This window comes from Hipposideros armiger, unplaced genomic scaffold, assembly GCF_001890085.2.
Source record: "Hipposideros armiger isolate ML-2016 unplaced genomic scaffold, ASM189008v1 scaffold_51, whole genome shotgun sequence".
In the NCBI taxonomy this organism is placed as follows: Eukaryota; Metazoa; Chordata; class Mammalia; order Chiroptera; family Hipposideridae; genus Hipposideros; species Hipposideros armiger.
The window spans coordinates 5198093-5219226 of record NW_017731401.1 but is presented as its reverse complement, the minus strand read 5'-3'; the positions used below and the strand labels follow the sequence as shown (position 1 = coordinate 5219226).

Genomic DNA, 21134 nt, shown 5'->3' with positions numbered 1-21134 from the left:
TTTGAATAATTAAAAAATGTTCCTAGCTTACCAGGGAAAGATCACGAAGGTAATGATGAATCAGTGTGTAATCATTTGCCACTACATTAAGCCATCACGTGTAATAATTCCCTGTGCTCTTTTAAAAGGCTGTCCCCCTTTCTCTCAAACATACATGCTTGTTGCTTTTAATGGAAGAGCATTCGCAATACCTCTCCAATAAGTGTAAATCCTGTTTACAGTCGTGTCTGCCCCAGTTTATGGCTTCACAAGAATTCATTCTGCGTTTTGAGCACACACAGACTGCCCTAATTCCCTTTTTTGGCTGGTGGAGCCTCTTCACAACTTTTTAGGGGGAAAATGGCTCTTTCTCCTTGATCCCAGGGCAGAGTCCACACGAAAGTAACAGACTTAAACAGCCCAACCTCCTTCACGTCACCTCCGACTTCTCATTCAAAGGGGTACTTGGGGCGGCAGGTGGAGTTATAATTATAGATTAGAAAAAAGCCACCTCAGCAGCTGCTGCTTCTGTTTGTTCCCGGCTATTACTGTCATCAGTGGGCAAATTGGCATAAACAGGCTTCCACAAGTGGAAAATCATTTAACTTCTGTACTTGTCTGGGTCCTCTCAGTGGCCAGAGACTAGAAAGAAAATCTGACTGTGCACGAGCGAAGCGTGAAAACGAAGACTTCAACACCGACCTGGAGGCGCCCATTCAGCGGGAGCCTTAAAGATTTTCTTTCCCGTCGGAGACTCCAAACCAAATAAATAGGTTAGTGCTCAAAGAGTATTCCTCTGCATTTTAATCCTGATCTTAAGTTTTTCTGACAGAATTTAAATAGAAGGTGGAACTGTTATGTGACAGAAAGTCATTTCAAGGCTGCTAGTTAAAACTACTATGAGAACAAATTATGAAATAGTCTTAATTTATTATGCTCCTCTCCCAATTTTGGCTGTAATCAAATAGACAAGGTAAAGTTAGAAAAGTGAAACCAGTTTTGTGGCATGAGTCCCATCCTTTCGTAATGCCACTTACTTATGCCAAAAGCCCTGTTTTATTTTTTTTTTTTGTTAAAATCAGTAGTGTTGAAGGCTAAACTTTGTGATTATAAAACAACGCTGTGACTATAGTTCCGGAGTTTTATTTCCTTAGGGAAACTAGGCAAATTACAGTTGAATTGTTTCCCCAGATCCGAATATAGGCAGTGATTATTTTTGTTTATAGCACAATGAGTGCTGTAGACTACATAAGAAATTGGCTATAGGATTTATTTCTTGTGTCTAGTACAATTCTATCTAAAAAGCTCCATAATTTCAGTCTAAGTAGCTCTGTAAGACTCGCCTCATAGATTCTTTAGAGAAAACCAAAAGGCTTCAAAGAAACATCATTTTTATCTCTATATGCTCCATGTTTGTGAGAGTAGTTGAGCAGGATTTTCAAACAAAGATTAGCTTTCTTTGGACCATCTTCTGAAAACCTGAATGTTTAATGTCTTGGTGAAAAGCTATGGAATGCCAGAGAACTCACTGAAAACTGGTTTCTGGGGCCCAACTCTCATCCTACCCACATCCATGGAACAGATTCAAATGGAAACAGTCCTAAATAATGGTCTCGTTGTTGTTGTTGTTGTTGGGCTCTAAACAGAGAAGGAACCATCCCTAAGCATTTTATGCTACACTTTTCAATGGGAAAGTGCACCTTTCATAGTATCACTGTGGCCCAACATTTTGTCCACCTTTTGGAATGCATGAAGTGCTAACTATGCACTCAGCTCCATTAGCGAGACACCACATCCAACCAAAGCCACCAAAAATAACCCATCAATTAAATTCCCATGGGGACTTGCTTCTTTCCAACAATATCTCCTGATTTCTAAGAAGAGAGCCATAACTTCCCTGTAGGAAGTTTAAGGGTGAAATAAATACCTCTTTATATACGCTAGCAAATAAAGCCCAAAGAAGTTTGGCCACTGCTTTTGAAAATGTCAATTAATATAGCATATCAGTACCTTAAATCTTCCTGTGATTTAAGGAAATATATGCTAGGCAATATTACAACAATATATATCTCATTTATTTATTCAAATATTTAAGGAGCAATGGCTATGTAATCTAAAAATAACAATACTTAGAAACTGAGGCAGGCTTACGATTTCTAACATCACTCTTTCCAGAGACGCCTTTCCACCTTTTTTCTGCTAAACCATTTAGCACCAAGGCGGTGATGTTCTCCAAATTCCAAATTATACAAACTGAGAAAGGCAAACAAGGGGGAGATGGCTGAGTGGTTGCTGGCTTGGGTTTCCTTTGAGATACAAATTTATGCTCTGTCTTAAACATTGCTTCTTACGTGTGTTTTGTCTCCTTGCTCTTCTAGAAAAAAAAACTATCCAAGATGACTGTCACTTACTCCAGTAAAGTAGCCAATGCGACTTTTTTTGGATTTCATAGGTTACTCCTCAAGTGGAGAGGCAGCATCTACAAACTACTGTACAGGGAATTTATTGTTTTTGCTGTTTTTTACACAGCAATAAGTTTGGTGTACAGGTACTTTCCTTTGCATGTTTCCTCCAGTGGCCATCAACTATCACGTGAGAATACAGTCTCAAAAATCTGAGCCCTGCGGTTGCCGCTGACTTTTGCGTTATGTAACCTCCTCCTTTGCATGATCCTCTCTGTACCTTCTCCCTGGAACGGGTATTTTACTCCACACCTAACCGTTTTTAGGATGTTAAATAGACTCTAATTGTCATGTTCAAATGGTTCTCCTTCCAGACCCACATTCATTGATCACGGTGAGGTATTAGTCAAGCATCAAGAATGTTGCTATAGGCGTAAAATGGAAGATTTATACTTAGATCCTTGCTACGTGATCATTTTGAATGGAAAACCCACAGATGAATAATCATTTGTGCCTCTCTCAGTTATGTTTATTCACAGTTTGAATTTGTGACTTGACAGCTTGTAGCAACTACCTATGTAATTAACATGTTTGTGAATGGTGTCTATCAGGCATATACAGCTGATACAGGAACTCTCTTTTCATTTTCCTGGATTGACAAGATCTTACCCAGGATGGTGCCCACCAACCTTACCAATACCTCAACTAAACAAAAAGCCTTAAAATTCATTTGTTTTCTTTATATCTTCTGAGGTTGGGGCATGTTATATTAAAAAAAGGAGATATTTATTCTGTGTAACATCACAACCTATGCCTGTTGGATTGACAGAAAATTTGAGTAATGTTTAGTCCAAGAAACACTTTTATGACTAAAAATTATAGTCTTAATAAAATTTTATCAGTATCATAAAAGGGAAGCTTTATGAGTGTTTTTAAATTAAAATTGATTGCATACATTTCTTCTCTGGGGGAAGTTAAAACTTAAAGTAAAGCTAAAAAGGTTTTTGAGGCTGTATTTCCACCTTTTCTATGTACATCCATTTGTTATTTTTCTTCTACATACAGATGAACAAATTCGTATATCACTGCTCTCACCTACATTCTTCCTTGTGGCAACAGGACCCCAGTTGAAGAAGAGGGATATTAATTTGGCTGGCTGATAATTATCAAAAGTAGGATAGGAAGAGTTATTTTGCTACACATCAAAACTACTGTTTCAAACAAATGTATATATTGATATACATTTTGGCAAAATATCGTTAAAGGGAAAGTTTTCTTAGAATCTCTAATAATTACTCAGATATGTCTTATAAATATGATATTATTTTGATTATGTATCGTCTAATCCTTCAGAATATGAAATGGTGGAAGACACGTGACATTTCAGGATAATTGTCTCATTAGTTTATTTTTACTAATGTGAATTTATTGCTGCTACTGCTGCTTAGAATAGAATAGCCCTTAGAACAGTTGCACTGTAGCCAGAAATGCTCCATGGGGCTTTAACTTTTGTTCCAATATCTTATTTATACCCTACAAAATTATATGCATATGTTTTTTTCTAAAGTCCAAAGAGTGCTTACATTTATAACAATAACCATTAATTCAAGTCATCCTTAATTTTTTAAAGTACAACTGTAAAAGTTTGTTAAAATAGATCCTTATCTTCTTGATCAAAGGTATACCAAAAACTGTAGGCTGAATTTGTCAAGAAAGTCAAACATACATATAGAAAAACACAGAACAGTTTTATTCTCATGTCTACTATTGACCCTAAGATTTTAATCCTACTATAAGCAAGTAATTATATTTAGTAAAAATCATAAGACAGCACCAGAATTCATTGATTATATCTCTTTCTACTTTGTGTGGCTTTGACAAAATAATATCTGTAATACTTTCTAGTTAGTAAAATTTCTATGTGTCTATTAGCTAAATATTTTTTTCCTTTGGCCAATTATTAATAACAATCATTTATTATTAAACACACTATATGTTATATTGTTTTCTATATCATATAGTTTTTAATCCTCATAACATCCCTGATACATAGGTATTATTATCCCATTTACAAATGAGAGAACTGAGGCTTAGAGAGATTTAAAAATATGCTGAAAATCCAAATCTGTAAGTGGCAGATCCGGGATTCAAATCTGGCTTCGTCTGATCCTATGGTCTGTGCTTTCCCCAATTAAATCCTCTTTGACCATTTCTATTTGAGTATCAGAAACCATTCTGGCTATAACTTGTCATTAGTATGACCTTGATAGGCCTGTGCAACCAGTGGGTGCCTCTCTTGTCAGCATTTCCTGACTTCAGAATGTCTCACTCCTCAAAGCTGAGACAGGAACTCCACCCCAACCCACACCCCACACCCGGCACACCTTCCTTGTCAGCACCAGCTCCCGTTTCTTCATCTGCAGTCTGATTGGTGGCTCCCTGTTACCTCATTATTCCTCTGCTTCCTTTATCAGAGTTCTACTGACCCAAATAGGCCTTTGAAACATGTTAACACGGGATCATTTTAAGGGATTCCTTTCTCCTTTGGAACAACTACACTCATTCATGGATGCAAGTTCATCTCTGTTGCATCTCTTTCTGGATTTTGATCATTAGTATTAATCTGCCTTGAGTCATTTCTTCTGACTCGGAATCCCCTCCCGACAATATAAATATCAATAATAGTTCCATTAAAGGAATTTATGTTTAACCAATACCATGAAATGGATTTGGATAAGAGCTATAGTATAAATTTTGATATTTATACCAAATATAATAATAAAGATGTTCACTTCTAATTGTTAAATCTGTATAATTTTATATTTTAAATAATTGCAGGCTTTAAAATAAAGTTATAATATCCCTTGAAGTACAACACAAATAATCAACAACATGCTGAGTAGCATATTCAGAGAAAGTAAGATCAACGTGTCAAATTCAGGGCTATTATTTAATGATAACTGTACTCCATAATCAAGATACTTTTTTTTTTAGTACACCTGACAAATAATTGAAAAACAAACTCTTTTATGAGGTATCATGCCCCAAATCCAATGCACTGATCATATAAAGTTTAAAAATAGAAAGTATTTAAAAACAAAATGGTTAATGAATTTCAGTCTCGTGACCAAATAACGTTTATGTACTAAAAATGTTAGTACTTGGAATATTCAGCTATTAAAAAGCTTTTGAGATACATCAGCTTAGATAGAAAAGAAAATGTGATTGCTCCTTAAAAAAACAAATTAAGATTCTTTGTGCTTAATTGTTTGCACTGAATGTCACTTGCAACGCAGGTGCCAAAGTATAATATCATAAAGGGCTGTGCATTTTATTTTTGCTCCAGATTGTTACTTACAGGAGCCCAAAAACGTTACTTTGAAAAATTATCAATTTACTGTGACAGATATGCTGAACAAATTCCAGTAACCTTTGTGCTTGGTAAGTATAGGTCCGAAGCAGAATGCAGCCACACAGCTGTCTCCGTTAGGATGACACCGATGACTCTGCATGGGCGTGTTTCCAAGCTGAGCAGCATGCCAGAGAAGCCACCGCTTGCCATAACCAGCATCAACCATACGGCTCGCCTTCAGGGCTGCTTTTGCTAACTTAACACCAAACAAGTTTGAGGTAATAATCTGCTATCGGACCATAATGCTTTTTCTTCACTAACTCTCTCTATGTTTGCTGTCAATAGTTGAGCTCTAATACCCACTTACTGAGTGCTACGGCATTGCCGGGCACAAATTCCTTTTTTTTTTTTTCCTTTTCTGGAGGGCAAAATCATAAGATATGGATAACAACGTATTTTTACACCCCAACACCTAAAAAGGCTAAAATTCTGCTAAAAGCATCAGTGTTGACGATGTGTCTGCTGTAAAAAAAAATTGCTTTATAGTTTCCTGTTATTCTACAGGATTTTACGTTACTCTGGTCGTGAACCGATGGTGGAACCAGTTTGTGAACCTGCCCTGGCCAGACAGGCTGATGTTTCTCATCTCCAGCAGCGTTCATGGCAGAGACGAGCACGGGCGCCTGCTCCGCAGGACTCTGATGCGCTACGTCAATCTCACGTCCCTGCTCATCTTCCGCTCCGTGAGCACCGCAGTGTACAAACGCTTTCCGACGATAGACCATGTGGTGGAAGCAGGTATTGTGAATGGCTTTTCCTTCCATGGCTCCTCTCAACCTAGATGGGAACCTTCCAAATGCCTTGGAAATTTTCTTTTACTTATCCATTCATTCAAGAAACATTGATTGATTACCTACTATGTGCCAGAAACAGTCTTAAGAGTCAAAAATGAATACAACGTGGTTCCTGCCCTCAAGAAGTTTACTTGGGGGGTGGAGAAGGGGAAAGGGCAGTCAACCGCAAATTAATTTGCAGACAGTCACATGGCCTTTAGGCAAATATTGTAATAATGACCATATTTACTAAAACGATCTGTAACATCACCTTATATTCTCTAGTACTTTACAGTTTATCCACTTTCATGAATATTTCATTTGGACCTCAAAAAACCATGAGAAAGATAGGAAACAGGTTCAGAGAGGTCATGACCTTCCCTGGATCACACAGCACACAATTACAACTCAGGCTTGGAATTCCTAAGTTAATACTTTCTGCAAAATATAAGTAGATGTTGCTAGGAACCGGCAATATGGATTTTCATCAAGGCTGATGCTGAGAGAGCAGCAAAAAGGCTGCTGCAGTGTAGGTCTGTTGTATCTTACTCCTCAAAGCAATTATTCTGCTGGGCTCCTGGATGCACTATGCTGAGTACAAATCATGTTGGAAGGATGGTTCTCTTTAGAGTGTTAATATTGAGCAGAGAAGCTGTTAAACTAGCCCTCAGTGGGATGAGGATTAAGTGAGATAATTCTTGGCATGTGCTGACTAAATGTTGGTTGTTTGCTGGGTTGTTAGTTAATAGATGAAATCATGTGTTGGAATGTATTAATGACTGTATAGAAGATGTAAGAATCATTAAATGACTCTGTCTTTATATTGAGTATGGTCTCATATTAGGCTGCTGTATCTATTCTTCTTCTCTGAAATGTCCTTGAAAATAGCTTTTTTTTTTTAAGAGCAATATTTTTGTTTGTCTTTAGAGGGTTTTTTTTTTCATTTGGTTTGGTTTTACCTTCTTAGATGGGCAATATATACTAGATAGTGACTGAGAACACAGAGTATGAGTTAGAATCCTTATTCCACCGACTAACTAGCTACATGACCTTGTGTGAGTTACTTAACCTTTCTATGCTTCAGTTTCCTCATCCATAAAACTAGTTTACAGTAATTTATAATACTACCTGTTTCATATACCTCATCGGTTTGTTATGAGGATTAAATAAGTTAACATTTGCAAAGTGTTTAGAGTGATACTTGGCACATGGTAAATGTTACATGAGTTCTTGCTATTAATAATGAAATCACCTAGTACAACAGCATAACATAGCTCTTTGGTCACTTTAAAAGACTCATTTGATATGACATACCAGGTGTTCTTGACCTAAATGACCAGGAGGTTGGGAAAGTGAAGGTGGAAATAAAGAAGGAGGAGTTTAGAGATGTTATCAGGGGTACAGATGTGAGAAAGTAACAGGGTGCGGCAAGTTGTTAAGGATTCAGGTGGATGTTACCAATGACCTGGCAAGTGCACAAGTATGTGTATTATGATGTAAAACCAGTAGGAACTTAAAAAAAATTAATTGCCACCTCCAAATTTGAAAGTTGAATACTGCTTTAGAATAACCAAGTGGAAAACGCTACTTGATAACTTAATGTTCTTACCCTAAGTCCTATAGGATCAAATGCAATAAAAATTGCCACTTCTGAAGGAAGATCTAAAAATAAATGAGAAAGGTTTGATCCATTCCAAATTGATGAGTGAGAGCTCAAGTTTACTAGGATGAATAAAAGTGATATTTCGCTAGTCTTGACACATCCTTGGAACGAAGAGAGTGCATCCTGACGGGAACCAGACGCCAGGCCCAATTCTCAAAGCAAATCTCAACCTCTTAGCGTCACCTTCATATTAAAAGCAAATCAGGAGGAAGCCACGATAGCTGGCGATGGAGAGGCCTTTGGGGCCTCTGGGTCAGACCTGAGTTGTGCTCAAGTCCGAAGGGCAAGAAGAAAGGGTGAGGTGAATAGAGGAATGACATGGTTTCATTTCCTTCAGGTGTGATTTTCATAATACCAAAGCTCACTCCTTGTCAAATTTGTACAAATGCCTGTCATGTACTTGTGTCCACCCTTTTTTTGCTTTCCAAGGCATTTAGAATATTGAAATACTTTTCTCCCAACCACCAAAACCCCCAACCATTCAAAAGGAATCTGGAAATCAGTCATTGGTTCCTGGAAGTGCATTTAAATGAGGGTGTCTCAAGGTGTGATCCGAAGACCCACAAACCCTTACATCTTGAAGAACTTGAGTTGTTTATTTAGAATGCATGTTCCTAGGCCCTACCTCAGACCTACTGAATCAGAGCCATGGGATGTGAGGCCTAGGGAACCTGCATTTAAACATGCTTCTATGCTGCTTCTTTATACACTGAAGTTGGAGAAGTACAGAGTCTTTTCTGAGCTGCTTATTTTTTAAACCCTTCTTCTCACCCCCAGGGTAAAAGGCTTGGGCAACCACCAAGTAATTCATTACTATTAACAAAGCAGCAACAATTAAGATAGAGAGTAAATTCAAGGTTTTGGGCGTGCTTTGTTCATTCTGGAAGCGCCAGCATCCGAGAGAGGCTTCTGGGCAGCAGTCTGGTCAGAGACTACTGTCTAGAAGATTTAAAGGAGGCCTGACTGAACGTAACAAGTATCATTCTTTGATTATTTTGTTGGTTTGTGTGGAGCAGCTGAAGGAGGACGAGAACTGGGGGAGATAGTAGAGTTCTAAAGCTTTAGCAAGCATGTTCTGGGGCAATCGCTGATAATCGCAACAAAACAGTCTCTAGTGCTCTCATTCTTTCCTAAGTGTTTTTCTTGAAACAGCAGGAAAAGAGGTAGTGGAACAGCTTGTGCCCCCAGGAGCATAAGGTTTGTGTGTGAAGTCGTGGGGCAAAGGGTTCCAAGCCATGGCCCTCGAGGCTGTGGAAGATGCTTTGGAGGTGGGGTCCTCCCTGGCTGCCCCACGGCCAGTCACATGGGTGGACCCCTCTCTGTCCCCGGGCAGCACTGAGTCACCTGACTGCCTGCTCCTTTCCCCAGCAGAGAGTGCTGACTCAGTCTGCACGTGGAGTCAGTTTTCAAGCCGTCCCAACTGGGCACATGCCTCCACTACTCTCAGACTCTCCTTTGCCTGTGCCAGCGTTTCTGGGAAGAACAGGAAGTTCAGGACTGGCAGAAAATGTTTGGCAGATATGCTGAGCCCAAAGCCAGGGTACCTGCTCCATCCGAGGGCAGAGAGAGCAGGAAGTGAAACCCAGGGGCCCCAAGGGGTGGGGGTAAAGGCAGGACACTGAGGGCACCAAAAAAACCTCTTGTCAGGTGACTTCCCTACGTAACATCACCTCTCTGGAAAAATACATGTTCTCCAACCTCAGTGTGCATTAGATATTGTTAAAAATCAATAGTGCTAAAAATGCAAATCCCAAAATATGGCCCCAGTGATTCTGAATGAGTAGATCGGTGGTGAGGTCCAGAAATGAGGGTATTTAACAAGCTTCTGGAGACTTTGAGGCAGGTGGTTCTTGGATCAGACTCTGAGAACCAAAGAGCTTTAAGGGAATCAGGGTTTTCCTCCAACTTCCTCTCCTGGCTTCAGAAAGGGTCCCTGCCACAAAGATTCAGGGCTGGTCAGGACGAAATGAGTGTGAGAGCAGAAAATGAAGGCCGGCATAGCCTTCTGAAGCACCTGCCAGTCACGTGACTGGAGCCGGACGAGCTAGGTCACTCACCTGCTAATCCCTGAACTTTCTTTGCTTTTACTTCAGACAGTTATATTATTCTGGAAAATGAAAAAGACCAAAATGCATACTACAGGGGAGATATATATATGTATATATATATATATATATATTTCTTAAAAATAAGCAGTTTTTTTATTTCTGCTCACATGAACATAGAAATATAACAAACTAAATGCTAAATAATGTCTATTTATGCTGAAAATTCCATGAACTGGTCTATTATCCAACAGTTATTTACCAGAGGAGTGGCAATATAGTCTCGGTAATTTTGCCTATTTGACTACAAACCTACCCTGGAAAAATCTAATAATTCTGATCACCTGCTCTGGAAGATGTTACTCATCCAAGTCAGGTCAGGTGTACAATTCCAGATCTTTGCTGATTCATGTGATGGTCTTAATTGGGTTCTTACATTGAATTGAAATATTATATCTAGTGTCTCACAGTGATCAGGAGAAGAAAATATTTCTCTTCAAAATGACTCACCAGAGCACAAAGATAGATAATGGGAAATTATATACATTCCTCTAAAAAAATTTACTAAAACTGTTGCTAAATCTGTCACATGTTTGCTCATTCCACAAAGATTTATTGAGTATATATTATATGCCAAGCACTGTCCTGAATGCTGGAGCACAGCTGTAAGCAAGAATGGATATGATCCCTGTCCTCAAGGATCAATAAAAATTATTACAAATCTTTTCTTCCATGAATCATTTTCAGAGACAAACACAACTATATTTACAGCTAAATTTCATATCTCTGTATTGCATTTCTATTTCTCAAAAATAATTTCCTTCTGTGCTTCGTAGCCCATAAGAGTGGTTAGAAGACAGTAAAAATTGAGGAAAGGACACCCTTTTGTTTTTTTAAAGCCCTGTAATCTTTACCTAAAGTTCCTTGAGCTTCTATGACTAGAGAGAGCCTGATGAGAGCACATAGGAATTTTTATCAATGCTTATAGTTAACAGACATTAATACAACTAAGCAAGCTCCCTATCATCAAGTGACTAGAGAGATAAAAATTCTAACTTTGGATGCATTGGCTGGAAGCCTAGCCTTATTCGAGTTTCTGGCATATTTAGATAATTTAACCTGTGATCTTCTCTCAGTAAGTAAAACCAAATGAATTTTGTATATTGACTTTCTGCCCTGTCCCTGTGGACTCCTGTTGAAGTTTTTCCTGCTGCATGCCATGGTTCTGGAGCTCCTTGGTCTCTGAAATCTTCAGTTGCTCTGTGTTACAGGAGAGATGATCAAGGGGACAGTGGTATTCACAGCAGTGCCAGTGTTTCCTCTGTTGGCTGAACTTTTACAGGCTGAGTCAGTTACCCTATAGTCTCACATGATGAGCCCAGAACAGACAGAATGTCATCTTGTGAGTGAAACTTGACTCACCTTTGTGCACTTGCATTACTTAGGAGAGGCAGTGCACAGTAGAACCAGCCCTCCTTGAATTAAGGCCATGCCTGGGCAGTCTCAGCTGGTCAATGTTTGACAGCTCCTCACAGTTCTGTTTTCGGAGTCAAATCAAGGCTATACACTCAGTGTTGCTCAGAGTATGACCGTAGACCACATTCGTTGAATTATCAAGGGTACTTATTTCAATTGCAGGTTCCCAGGCAACCTACAGAATCGGAATCTCTGCAGCTTACGACCTAGGAGTACACATTTTAAAACAAGCTCCCCAGAAGCACTGCAGGATGTTTGACCCACACAAAAATGCTAAAATGGCCAGCTTACTGTGATTCTATGCACTAGGGTCATTGTTACCAAACTGTTGCAAGTTGGAATCACAAGCGATATGTTAAAAATACTGATGTCTGGCTCTCTCAGACTTTAGGATTCAATAGGAATAGGGTACATCTGTGGTTTTTAAAGCTCCCCAGACCATTCTAACATGGAATAAAGTTTAGAAACCACTGCTAGGGTGCATCTATTAACTCCTTCAACTTTACCTGCAAACCGCCTCAGATCTATTCACCAGGCCAAATGAAATTCTTAGCCACCTGGGCAGGTGAGGAGTTAAGAGCACCAATTTTGTATATGATAGTTCCTGTGTGTCATGTGTAGAAGGCAGTTAACTACCAAATGGGATACTAATGTAGCGACAAGGATATGGCTGCCTAGAGATGTTTTGCTCACATCAGCGAGACAGAGGCGTTTCTTTCTCTCTGTTCAGCATTGCCACCCCAGAAACTGCTTTTACTCAACCATCTCCTACTTCAAGCTTTCAAACGGTGGGTTGTAGCTTATTGGGTTCTTAAATCATTTAATGGCTTGCAACCAGCATTTTTAATGGAATGGAATTGAATGGAACGGAATGGAACAGAAAATATCAGCAAGCACATCATGTAAAAGAGCCATTAATTGTTTTGTGAACCACCCATATTTTCCTGTGGTTCACAGAACAAAATGTCTGACATACAGCCCTATACAATCTGATTTCTTCTCTCTCTCAGTCTCATTTTGCCTCCCCTGGATTTTCCCAGTTGGGATGGCTAAACCTCTACCATCGAATTTAAAGGACAGCTGTAGTTGAATCTGGTGGCTTTGTTTCATTCATTTGGAAAATATGGAGATGAAAATGAGCCAGGCACGTTGCAGTCTTCCTGAAAAAGTCATCTCTCTCCAGAAGGGCTCAGATGCTGAATGCACAACTTTTTCAGAAAGAACTGGCAACAAACCCATTCTGCCTTCAAGCTTTGAGATGCAGAGCTTTTAGTTCTTCTGCTAATAGAGCCTCATTTGCACACTGCTTTAAAGGCAAAAGACATCTGCTTCAGCTTCAACTGGGAAAAATAGATGAACTGTACAGCAGACAAACTCTATGATGACTGGAATATTGTTTACCAGTGAACTTAATTGGTCCTTTGGCTTGAGGGCAATAAAATTTTGCCTTAAAGTAGCAGATTCTACTCCACCAAACCACAATTCAAGTTACAAATACAAATATACACACACACACACACACACACACACACACACACACACACACACACACATATACCAGGAGTGCCAAAAAAATGTATACAAGTGGACATTTTGGTCAAAGTTGCTCAAGCAGTAGTTTGCCATAATCAGAAGTTTCTGGATGCTGATGGTAACCACTTTGAGCACCTTTTGTAATTGCAAACGTCTAAAGTGACTTGTATTCATCTTTTGTTATCAGTATATTGAGTAGTACAGTTTTAATACAGTTTTCCTTTCTTAAAATGTGTATACTTTTTTGGCACCATATATTTATATATATTTGAAATATTTAGGAGGGTTTTTTGGGATAAGGGGTAGGAAAATTGCTGAGCAGAGCTGAACCAGCCTGAATGCCAGAAGGAAAAGATATAGCCAGAGAAGCTCTAGGCAGATGCAGTGGCAAGATAAAATAGCAATGTTAGGGGTATGGACAGGGCCTGAGGGAGCGTGGCATGAAAACAGATGTGTGAAGGAGACAGGGTAGTGTGAGGACCAGCTAACTGATAGTGCTGCCAAACTGTAGCAAATCAATACCTGTGGTTAACAGAGCCTGAGAGATGAGGATAATGACCACGATCTGAAAAAGGTCATCGGTCTCTGGTTAAAATAGCCTGAAGTACTGAGGAGGATAACATTTCCTAACACTCTTTGAATTGATTTGACCAACAATCTAGAGATTTCCTTTCAATCTACCAAAACCTTAATTTCCAAAGACAGTTTTACTTTGGCTAAGATGGGTGACACTGCAAAGAGCAGCAAAAATTATTCTGCCGATACACTTTTGGAGGACACATTAATGTCTGGTTCATCATCCATCTTTCACAGCACCTAGCAAAATGCTCAATAAATTTGGGCTGAAAAGTAAAAATTACCAGCTTTCCTTGCTCAGCATGTCCCCTTCCAATTCATGGGCACGCTACATGGGGAGCAGGACAGGAGACCTAATCTAGCTTTGGTGTTTGCAGTAAATAAACCCTCACTCTATGTATTTGCTTTCGGCTGAGAAGCCAAGAGACAACTTGCCAGCATATTTTGAGCCCTATTCTTGAATAAAAATATAACTAGAGGTCAAGTTATTCTTTGGTCAAATGACAAAGAATGCAGCCAATATATAAATGGGGTCATTTTTGAAAATTGCACTATAAATCCCAAGAATATAATTGTTACATAATTGATATGAAATGTCTGAAAATAGGTTTTTAGGCAAAGGCTGATATGCTGCCAACAAGTCTTTAAGCATAGAGCCAAAGCAGGTCAAGTTAATCTATTAACTTCTTGTAATAAAAATTAATCATTCTCTGCAATTCTTAAAACAACAAACAAACAAACGAACAATTATCTGGATCCTGCAACAACTTTGAGATGCACTGAGAAATGAGAAGAGAATTATCAGGCTCATTTTTATTTGTGACCGCCAGAGATAGTCCAGTTCCCCAGTCCTGGGCAGAACCCTTCAAAGCTTAACCTGACTATTATCTAAAACCAGTCCCCTGTCAGTAAATATTGGCTTTGTAGCTGTTACTCTGTTTATTTCAAATACGAATAAACAGAATCTTCCTTCAGTGGGGCCGTGATTTTCAAACAATTCTATGTGTCACAGTTTCCTGCAGAGCTTGGTAAACATTGTAACTGCCTAAACCCAATGCCGTTAAATCATCCAGGAAGGTTGAAAAGAATACTGATGGCTGGACCTCACTCTGGACCAACTGCATCAGCCTCTGGGGATAAGGCCAAGGCATTGGTATTTTCTAAAAGTGCCCACAGGAGACTGTAAGGTGCAGACCTGGGTCGAGAAGCCCTGCCCTACTGAGCGATTTAGTAGGTGATGGTGAGGCCCAGGCCTCCCTGTGTACAATAGGTGTCACACATGATTCTGATAACCATGCTCCATGGACCTTATTGTCAAACACACTGGCCTAGATCATATAGAAAATCTAGGGAACTCCAAAGCTCTAGGAATCAGTGACTCTTAAAATGGACATGTCTCACTTCTCCTTGGACTTCTTTTCTGTTATAGCAAAATCTCTTAAATAAACTCAGTCTACATGGTAAAGAGGGAGGATTAGTTAAATGAAGCAGGATACCCAGATACGTAAACTAAGATGTTTAAGGATATTAAATGTGTTATATTAGGGCAAAAGTTGATTTTCATCTGAATGTGCCCTCAGAACTTCATAAACAAGTGATTGCATTTCTGAGACGAAAGTAACTTAAAATTAGTATCTCATAAAATCAGTTTGAGAGATAAACTTGCACTCAGAAAATATTATTTATACTAAATCATAATGAACTTTTAAAGAGTCCACTTAAAATGAAAAGTCAAAAGGATAAGTACAAGGACAGTCATTGCAGCATTATTTTTAATAGCAAAAAATTTCAAACTACTTAAATGTCTATTCAAAAGAGAACTAGTCAAATAAAATATTAGGTACAATTAACTAGAATGCAGCCATTAAAAAGAATAATGTTGCTCTCTATATATTAACAAAAAAGATATCCAAGAATAACTGAAAATAGAAGTAAATGGTAGATATGTATGTAGTATAAGACCATTTGTATTTTTAAAAATTAGTCCTGTATGAAATTCATGGTATTTCTCTGGAAAGATACCCAATAAAATTTCAGTGATTTCCTTCAGAGAGGGAAACTGTGGCTGGGAAAATGTGACTCATGTTCCCATTAATATTCCTTTGGTCCTTTTGGACTTTTGTACCATTTGAATTACTCAATCAAATTTTTCTTAAAAATAAAAGGCCCAGTGTAAACTGTAAACTATTTAAGTGAATCTTTGTATATGCCATTTGTATATACCAACCGTGGTATATATTAGACATTCAATAAATGTTTGTTTATCAAATAAACCTGCTACGTTGTTCCTCCTATTATTCAAATATCTTCTTTCTTGGTATGCAGGTGGGAGGGGTGGTGGATAGCTAACGTTTCACATACATTACATTAATGTATTATGCCTCAGCATTTACTGAGTACTGAGTACGTGCTAAGCATTATGTTAATCTCCGGATATGTGTTCATCATCTCAGGTAATTCTACAACATCCCTGTGAAGTACATATTATCATCTCTCTTTTACACATGAGAAAACTGAGCCTTAGAGAGCTCACTGCTGACTCAAGCAAGTTGTGTTATGCACACAGACACACAGACACACACACACACACACACACATACACACACACTCAGACACACAACATTAAAGAAGCACCTTTAAAGTACATGCAAAATGTTGGGAGGACTATGAAAACAATATGCCCTTTGCCCTTCCAAAGGGGCTTACTTTAGCAGGGGAAACATTTATGTATAACATACTATAATATAAGGCAAAAGAGAACCCTGTGGTGGGAGTTTTGAAGGAGAGAAATAAATCCCAGAGAAGGAGAAGGAGGGAATCAAGGAAGTCTTCACAGATGAGGACCTGGTTAATTAGTTTTGAAGGGAGCAGTCGGGAGAAAAGTCATGTGATTCATGCATTCCACATTATGCTAAGTGCTGTGTGTACATGATCACTTTTTATTCTTTTAATCCTAACCATTCTAAGTATCCTTATTCCCAATTTTAGATGAATAAATCAAAACCTAAAGAAGAAACTTTCCCCAGATGTTCTGGTTCACATTTAATGTTGCCTTACTTCCTATGAACCATCTCTATTAAGGGAGTGCCAACATGCATTGCCTCATATGTTAATATATAACTGTGTGTTCACGCACCATGCGTGTGCGTGTGTTTGTACGTGTGTGCTTGCGCATACACATTCCTTATCTCTAATACAAGTATAAACTACTTGAGACAGGAAACTTTATATTTCTTGAATATTCCCCTATGACATGCTCACACAGCAGACACTGAAATATTTATGGTAATGTATTCATGCTAAACGGTCTGTATAATCCAGCTGTTTTTATTTTGTGCAAAGGCTTTATGACACCAGATGAAAGAAAATTATTCGACCACCTCAAATCTCCTCATCTAAAATACTGGGTTCCATTCGTCTGGTTTGGAAACCTGGCAGCTAAAGCCCGGAAGGAAGGTAGAATTAGAGACAGTGTTGATCTGCAATCATTGATGACTGTAAGTACACCATAAATTGTCAGTAAAAGATGCTAATCAGAGACAAAGAGGGACCCGGTGGATGCAACAGGTCTGACCAGGGCGAATCCCCTGTGTTCAATTGGGAACCAGAAAGACTGGGCTGGTGTCAGAACCCTCAACACACTGGACACGGACAGCACAGAGGTTCTAACTCAGATTAATTGGCAGTGGTTGCTTGGAAGCTCTGTTTTAAACAGAATTAGGCTTGCAATGTGTGCTGTAAGAGAGCGTCCCTTGACTGATTAGCAGTGTCTGCCAAGGGCTCTGAAAGATCTGGCCCACATGACATATTTGCCTCCCTGGCTCCAAGATCCCGGAATAAAACCTGGAGTAGAAATAAACCTCCCCAGGTAGTTTCCCCAAACTGGAATAGCCCAAGGTTAAGCCACATTTTCAGATGCCCCAGGAAACAAAATTATGTTTTCATTCAGCAGATATAACCCTGATTCATGTGAGAAACAAATGAATGTAAGGGCTGGATAGATTTGTGCCATGACAGTCTCCTGCCTGGATCAGGCTAAAAGGAGTGAGTTTAAAAATAGCTCCCCAATGAATGTGAACTCTCCTTCCCAGTCTCAGATAATAACTTAGGTGCAACAGAAGGAAACAGAAATCAATGGATCCCAGTCCTTCCTGCTCCAAAGAAATATAGATTTTTCTGTCAATATAAATATCCATATTTGGGAGGGGGATGCTTAGGATGGATTTATTTCTTTTTTCTAAGATCTATAGTAAGCATGTTTCAAAAGAAAGAAAGAAACAAACAAACAAATATGCTCTCCACATAATTTACCAAAGTGGTCAGAAATGAGTTATTTAAAATATTAAATCACTGCCTTCCTATCACCACTTTGAATGAAAGTTTGAATTCAATAGATTAGGAGATATTTCTATAAAGCCCCAATTTATCTTAACATTATATATATGTATATTCAAATGTACTCCTTTTTTGTACATTGTTGAATGATGTTCACCACTTATCATTTTCAGAAGTTTTCTTTTGGGGTGGCTTTCAGAACCAATTTGCTAGCCTTACAAAGTCAGTCCCATCATTTTACAGACATAGTCATAAAAGACATGTCCATATTCCAGATCCTAGTAAGTATTTATTACCACACGCATCATTTTCGTAAATTGTGTTTTCTCTGCTTCTGGCTTAGGAGATGAACCGGTATCGCTCTTGGTGCAGCCTCTTATTCGGTTACGACTGGGTTGGGATCCCATTGGTTTATACCCAGGTATCAAATACCGTGCACGTAACTTGTCTTTCTATAACACTGTCCCACTTTGGCACTTGCTGTAGGCAACCAGCGCTGGGCTCTCACTTGGGTTTCCTCTCCATTCCAGGTTGTCACTCTGGCTGTCTACACCTTCTTCTTTGCGTGCCTCATTGGACGCCAGTTTTTGGATCCCACCGAAGGCTACGCGGGGCATGACTTAGATCTTTACATTCCAATCTTTACTCTCCTACAGTTCTTCTTCTATGCAGGATGGCTCAAGGTAGCCAACAGGCTCAGTGTCATAAGACCCACTCTGTAATCTCTGTCATGTCCCACATTCTGCACGCTGATCCCTTACTGAGCCTAGCAAATCATTCCCGAGTGAGTCAAAGGCAGATTTCACATTTAGTAGCTCAGTGATATTATTACTTTTCAATTGGGGATTAAAGTGTCAGGGATGTGGTGAGTACCGTATTGCAACGATCCAAAGCAGCTCGTTTATGCAAAAAAAATGACAAGAATACTCTTTTATGGCTATTGATTTTTTTTAAGTCTTTGTGTGCTCCCATTAGGATTACAATATTGTAAGTAAAGCACTAACTGTACCTGCATTGATATTTCATATCACAGAAAGCAATGAGGCAGAATAAAAGAAAGTAAATAAGAAGTCTTATATTTCAGCCTTAAGCATTAACATTGTATTATTATCGCAATTCCGCTCAACTCTGTAAATAGCTGTGATTCCCTGAAATCCCACTAGCTGTCCCACGACATTAAATGCATCCCATTTTCAAAACCAGAACTGAGACTCAGAAAAGAATTCATCGAAATCAAAAGCAGAAAACACCAGGACTAATGACAACATTTGGTTTGCCAGGAAATTAAAAACAGGTGAGAAGTGAGGATGACTTGTCCAATCATCAGTGTAGAATTTTATTTGTTACCACCACCACCTCCAATCACCCCCCTCCTCTCGCTCCTCTCTAGATGTATGCGTAAATAAATATCAGAGCTCTGATTCTTCCATCTCTTTTGTAAACTTCTAAAAGAGAATGGTACAGTATGTGATGGAAAAACAAAATCAGAGACAATAGCTACATTAGGTTACTTGAAAGCTAATGACAGTTTGAAGATGACTTTAATAAACTAGAATTTTAAATGTTTGATCTTCCAAATAGCCACATATTGGAGTGTACCATCGAGGTTTTCCAGGCGGCGGCACTATTTTCCCTGCAGATGCCTTTACTTCCATTGGTTTGAATCTTAACCAGGAAAAATAAATTATGTTGTCATTTCAAATTTTACTCCAAAGAGTAAAGGCATATCTTTCACAAATGGCAAAAACATTTTTAACCAGATGACAATGATTCTTAATTATGTTTACCCATTTAAGACGGAGAAAGAGCAAGGGAGACTAATACTCATAGCTCTCATTTTGCAAGAGAGAAAAAAGGAGACTATAATATTTTTATAAACAGAAAATCACCAAAACTGGCCCAAATGCTCAATCATTCTGGTCTTTTCTTGCCCTTTCCTCTGAGTTGTGCTGAGCTTTTTCGTCTTTGCTTTGTGTCCACGTGAGGTGTTTGGCTAGCCTATAAGGAACAGCTAGTTCCTGCCTTCTGAAATGCTCTCTAAAATATTAACATTCTCTTCCTTTATAAAATATTTTTAAAGGCCCAATATGAAAAGACAATCTTAGCTCCATTATGAGATAAGCAGCCCTCAGAGAAGCGAGTTTTCCCCACCATAGATTGTATCTCAATTTCTAAATAGCTGTTTTGTCTTGACCATGCTAATATTTATAACTTTTCTCAAAGTGTAGAAAACCTATCTTAAGCTTTTGAACAGTACATTATGTAGTTATTTGCTGGAAATGGAGTCTCCAAGGAAGAAAAAAATATTTTTACGAAATAGTTAATTCAGAGACAAAGATATTATTTTAGTAGTTAAATGTAGACTCTTTGGCTATATGCAGGACGGATCCCATAAAAGTGAAATTCTGGATATAACAAAAGTATTCTCAGGACCCATCTAGTTGCCCATGTAATTTAAGGAAAACTCCAGGCAAGAAAGGGTAGATAGTCTCTTGGAATTTGCAGTAGGGGACTTTAACACCCATATTGCTGTGTGGCTGACTGATTCAGGCCCTGCGTAGGGCTGTCTTTTAGAATAAGGGAGATGGTGGTTCTCAAACCTGGACATGCATTCAAATATCCTGGGAGCTTTACCCAATACTGATGCCTGGGCTCAACCACACACCCATTAAATTAGAATTTCTGGGGAAGCAACTCAGGCATCAAGTTTTTTAAAAAGCTCCCCAGGTGATTTTGATGTTCAGCCAAGGCTGAGAACAACTGCCCTAAGTGGTTAGACTTCAATCCTAAAAAAATTAGTAGGTAGATTTTCTACCAAATTGTCTCAGAATCTAGAAACTCAATTAATCAATGGTGCCTTTATTTTACACACTTGTAAGTTTTTCCCATTTAGGCCCAATAAAAAAATCAATCTCTGTCTCTCTCTCTCTCTCTCTCTCT

General features: G+C 38.7%; 1 protein-coding gene across 5 annotated transcripts in view; it reads left to right on the top strand.

Moving 5' to 3' along the window:
* Positions 1-439: 439 nt before the first annotated feature.
* BEST3 (bestrophin 3) overlaps positions 440-21134 on the top strand; it is a 47986-nt gene continuing 27291 nt past the window's right edge. Inside the window, exons 1-7 of one of the 5 annotated variants that reach the window (XM_019640509.1) lie at positions 440-752; positions 2358-2527; positions 5833-6011; positions 6298-6531; positions 17202-17356; positions 18538-18615; positions 18725-18877. In XM_019640509.1, the coding sequence (XP_019496054.1) occupies positions 6369-6531; positions 17202-17356; positions 18538-18615; positions 18725-18877 (549 nt within the window). In that variant the 5' untranslated portion in view covers positions 440-752; positions 2358-2527; positions 5833-6011; positions 6298-6368. Of the gene's footprint in view, positions 753-2357; positions 2528-5559; positions 6012-6297; positions 6532-17201; positions 17357-18537; positions 18616-18724; positions 18878-21134 lie in introns of those variants that run through there. The other 4 variants (XM_019640511.1, XM_019640507.1, XM_019640510.1 and 1 more) reach the window with 4 other exon arrangements.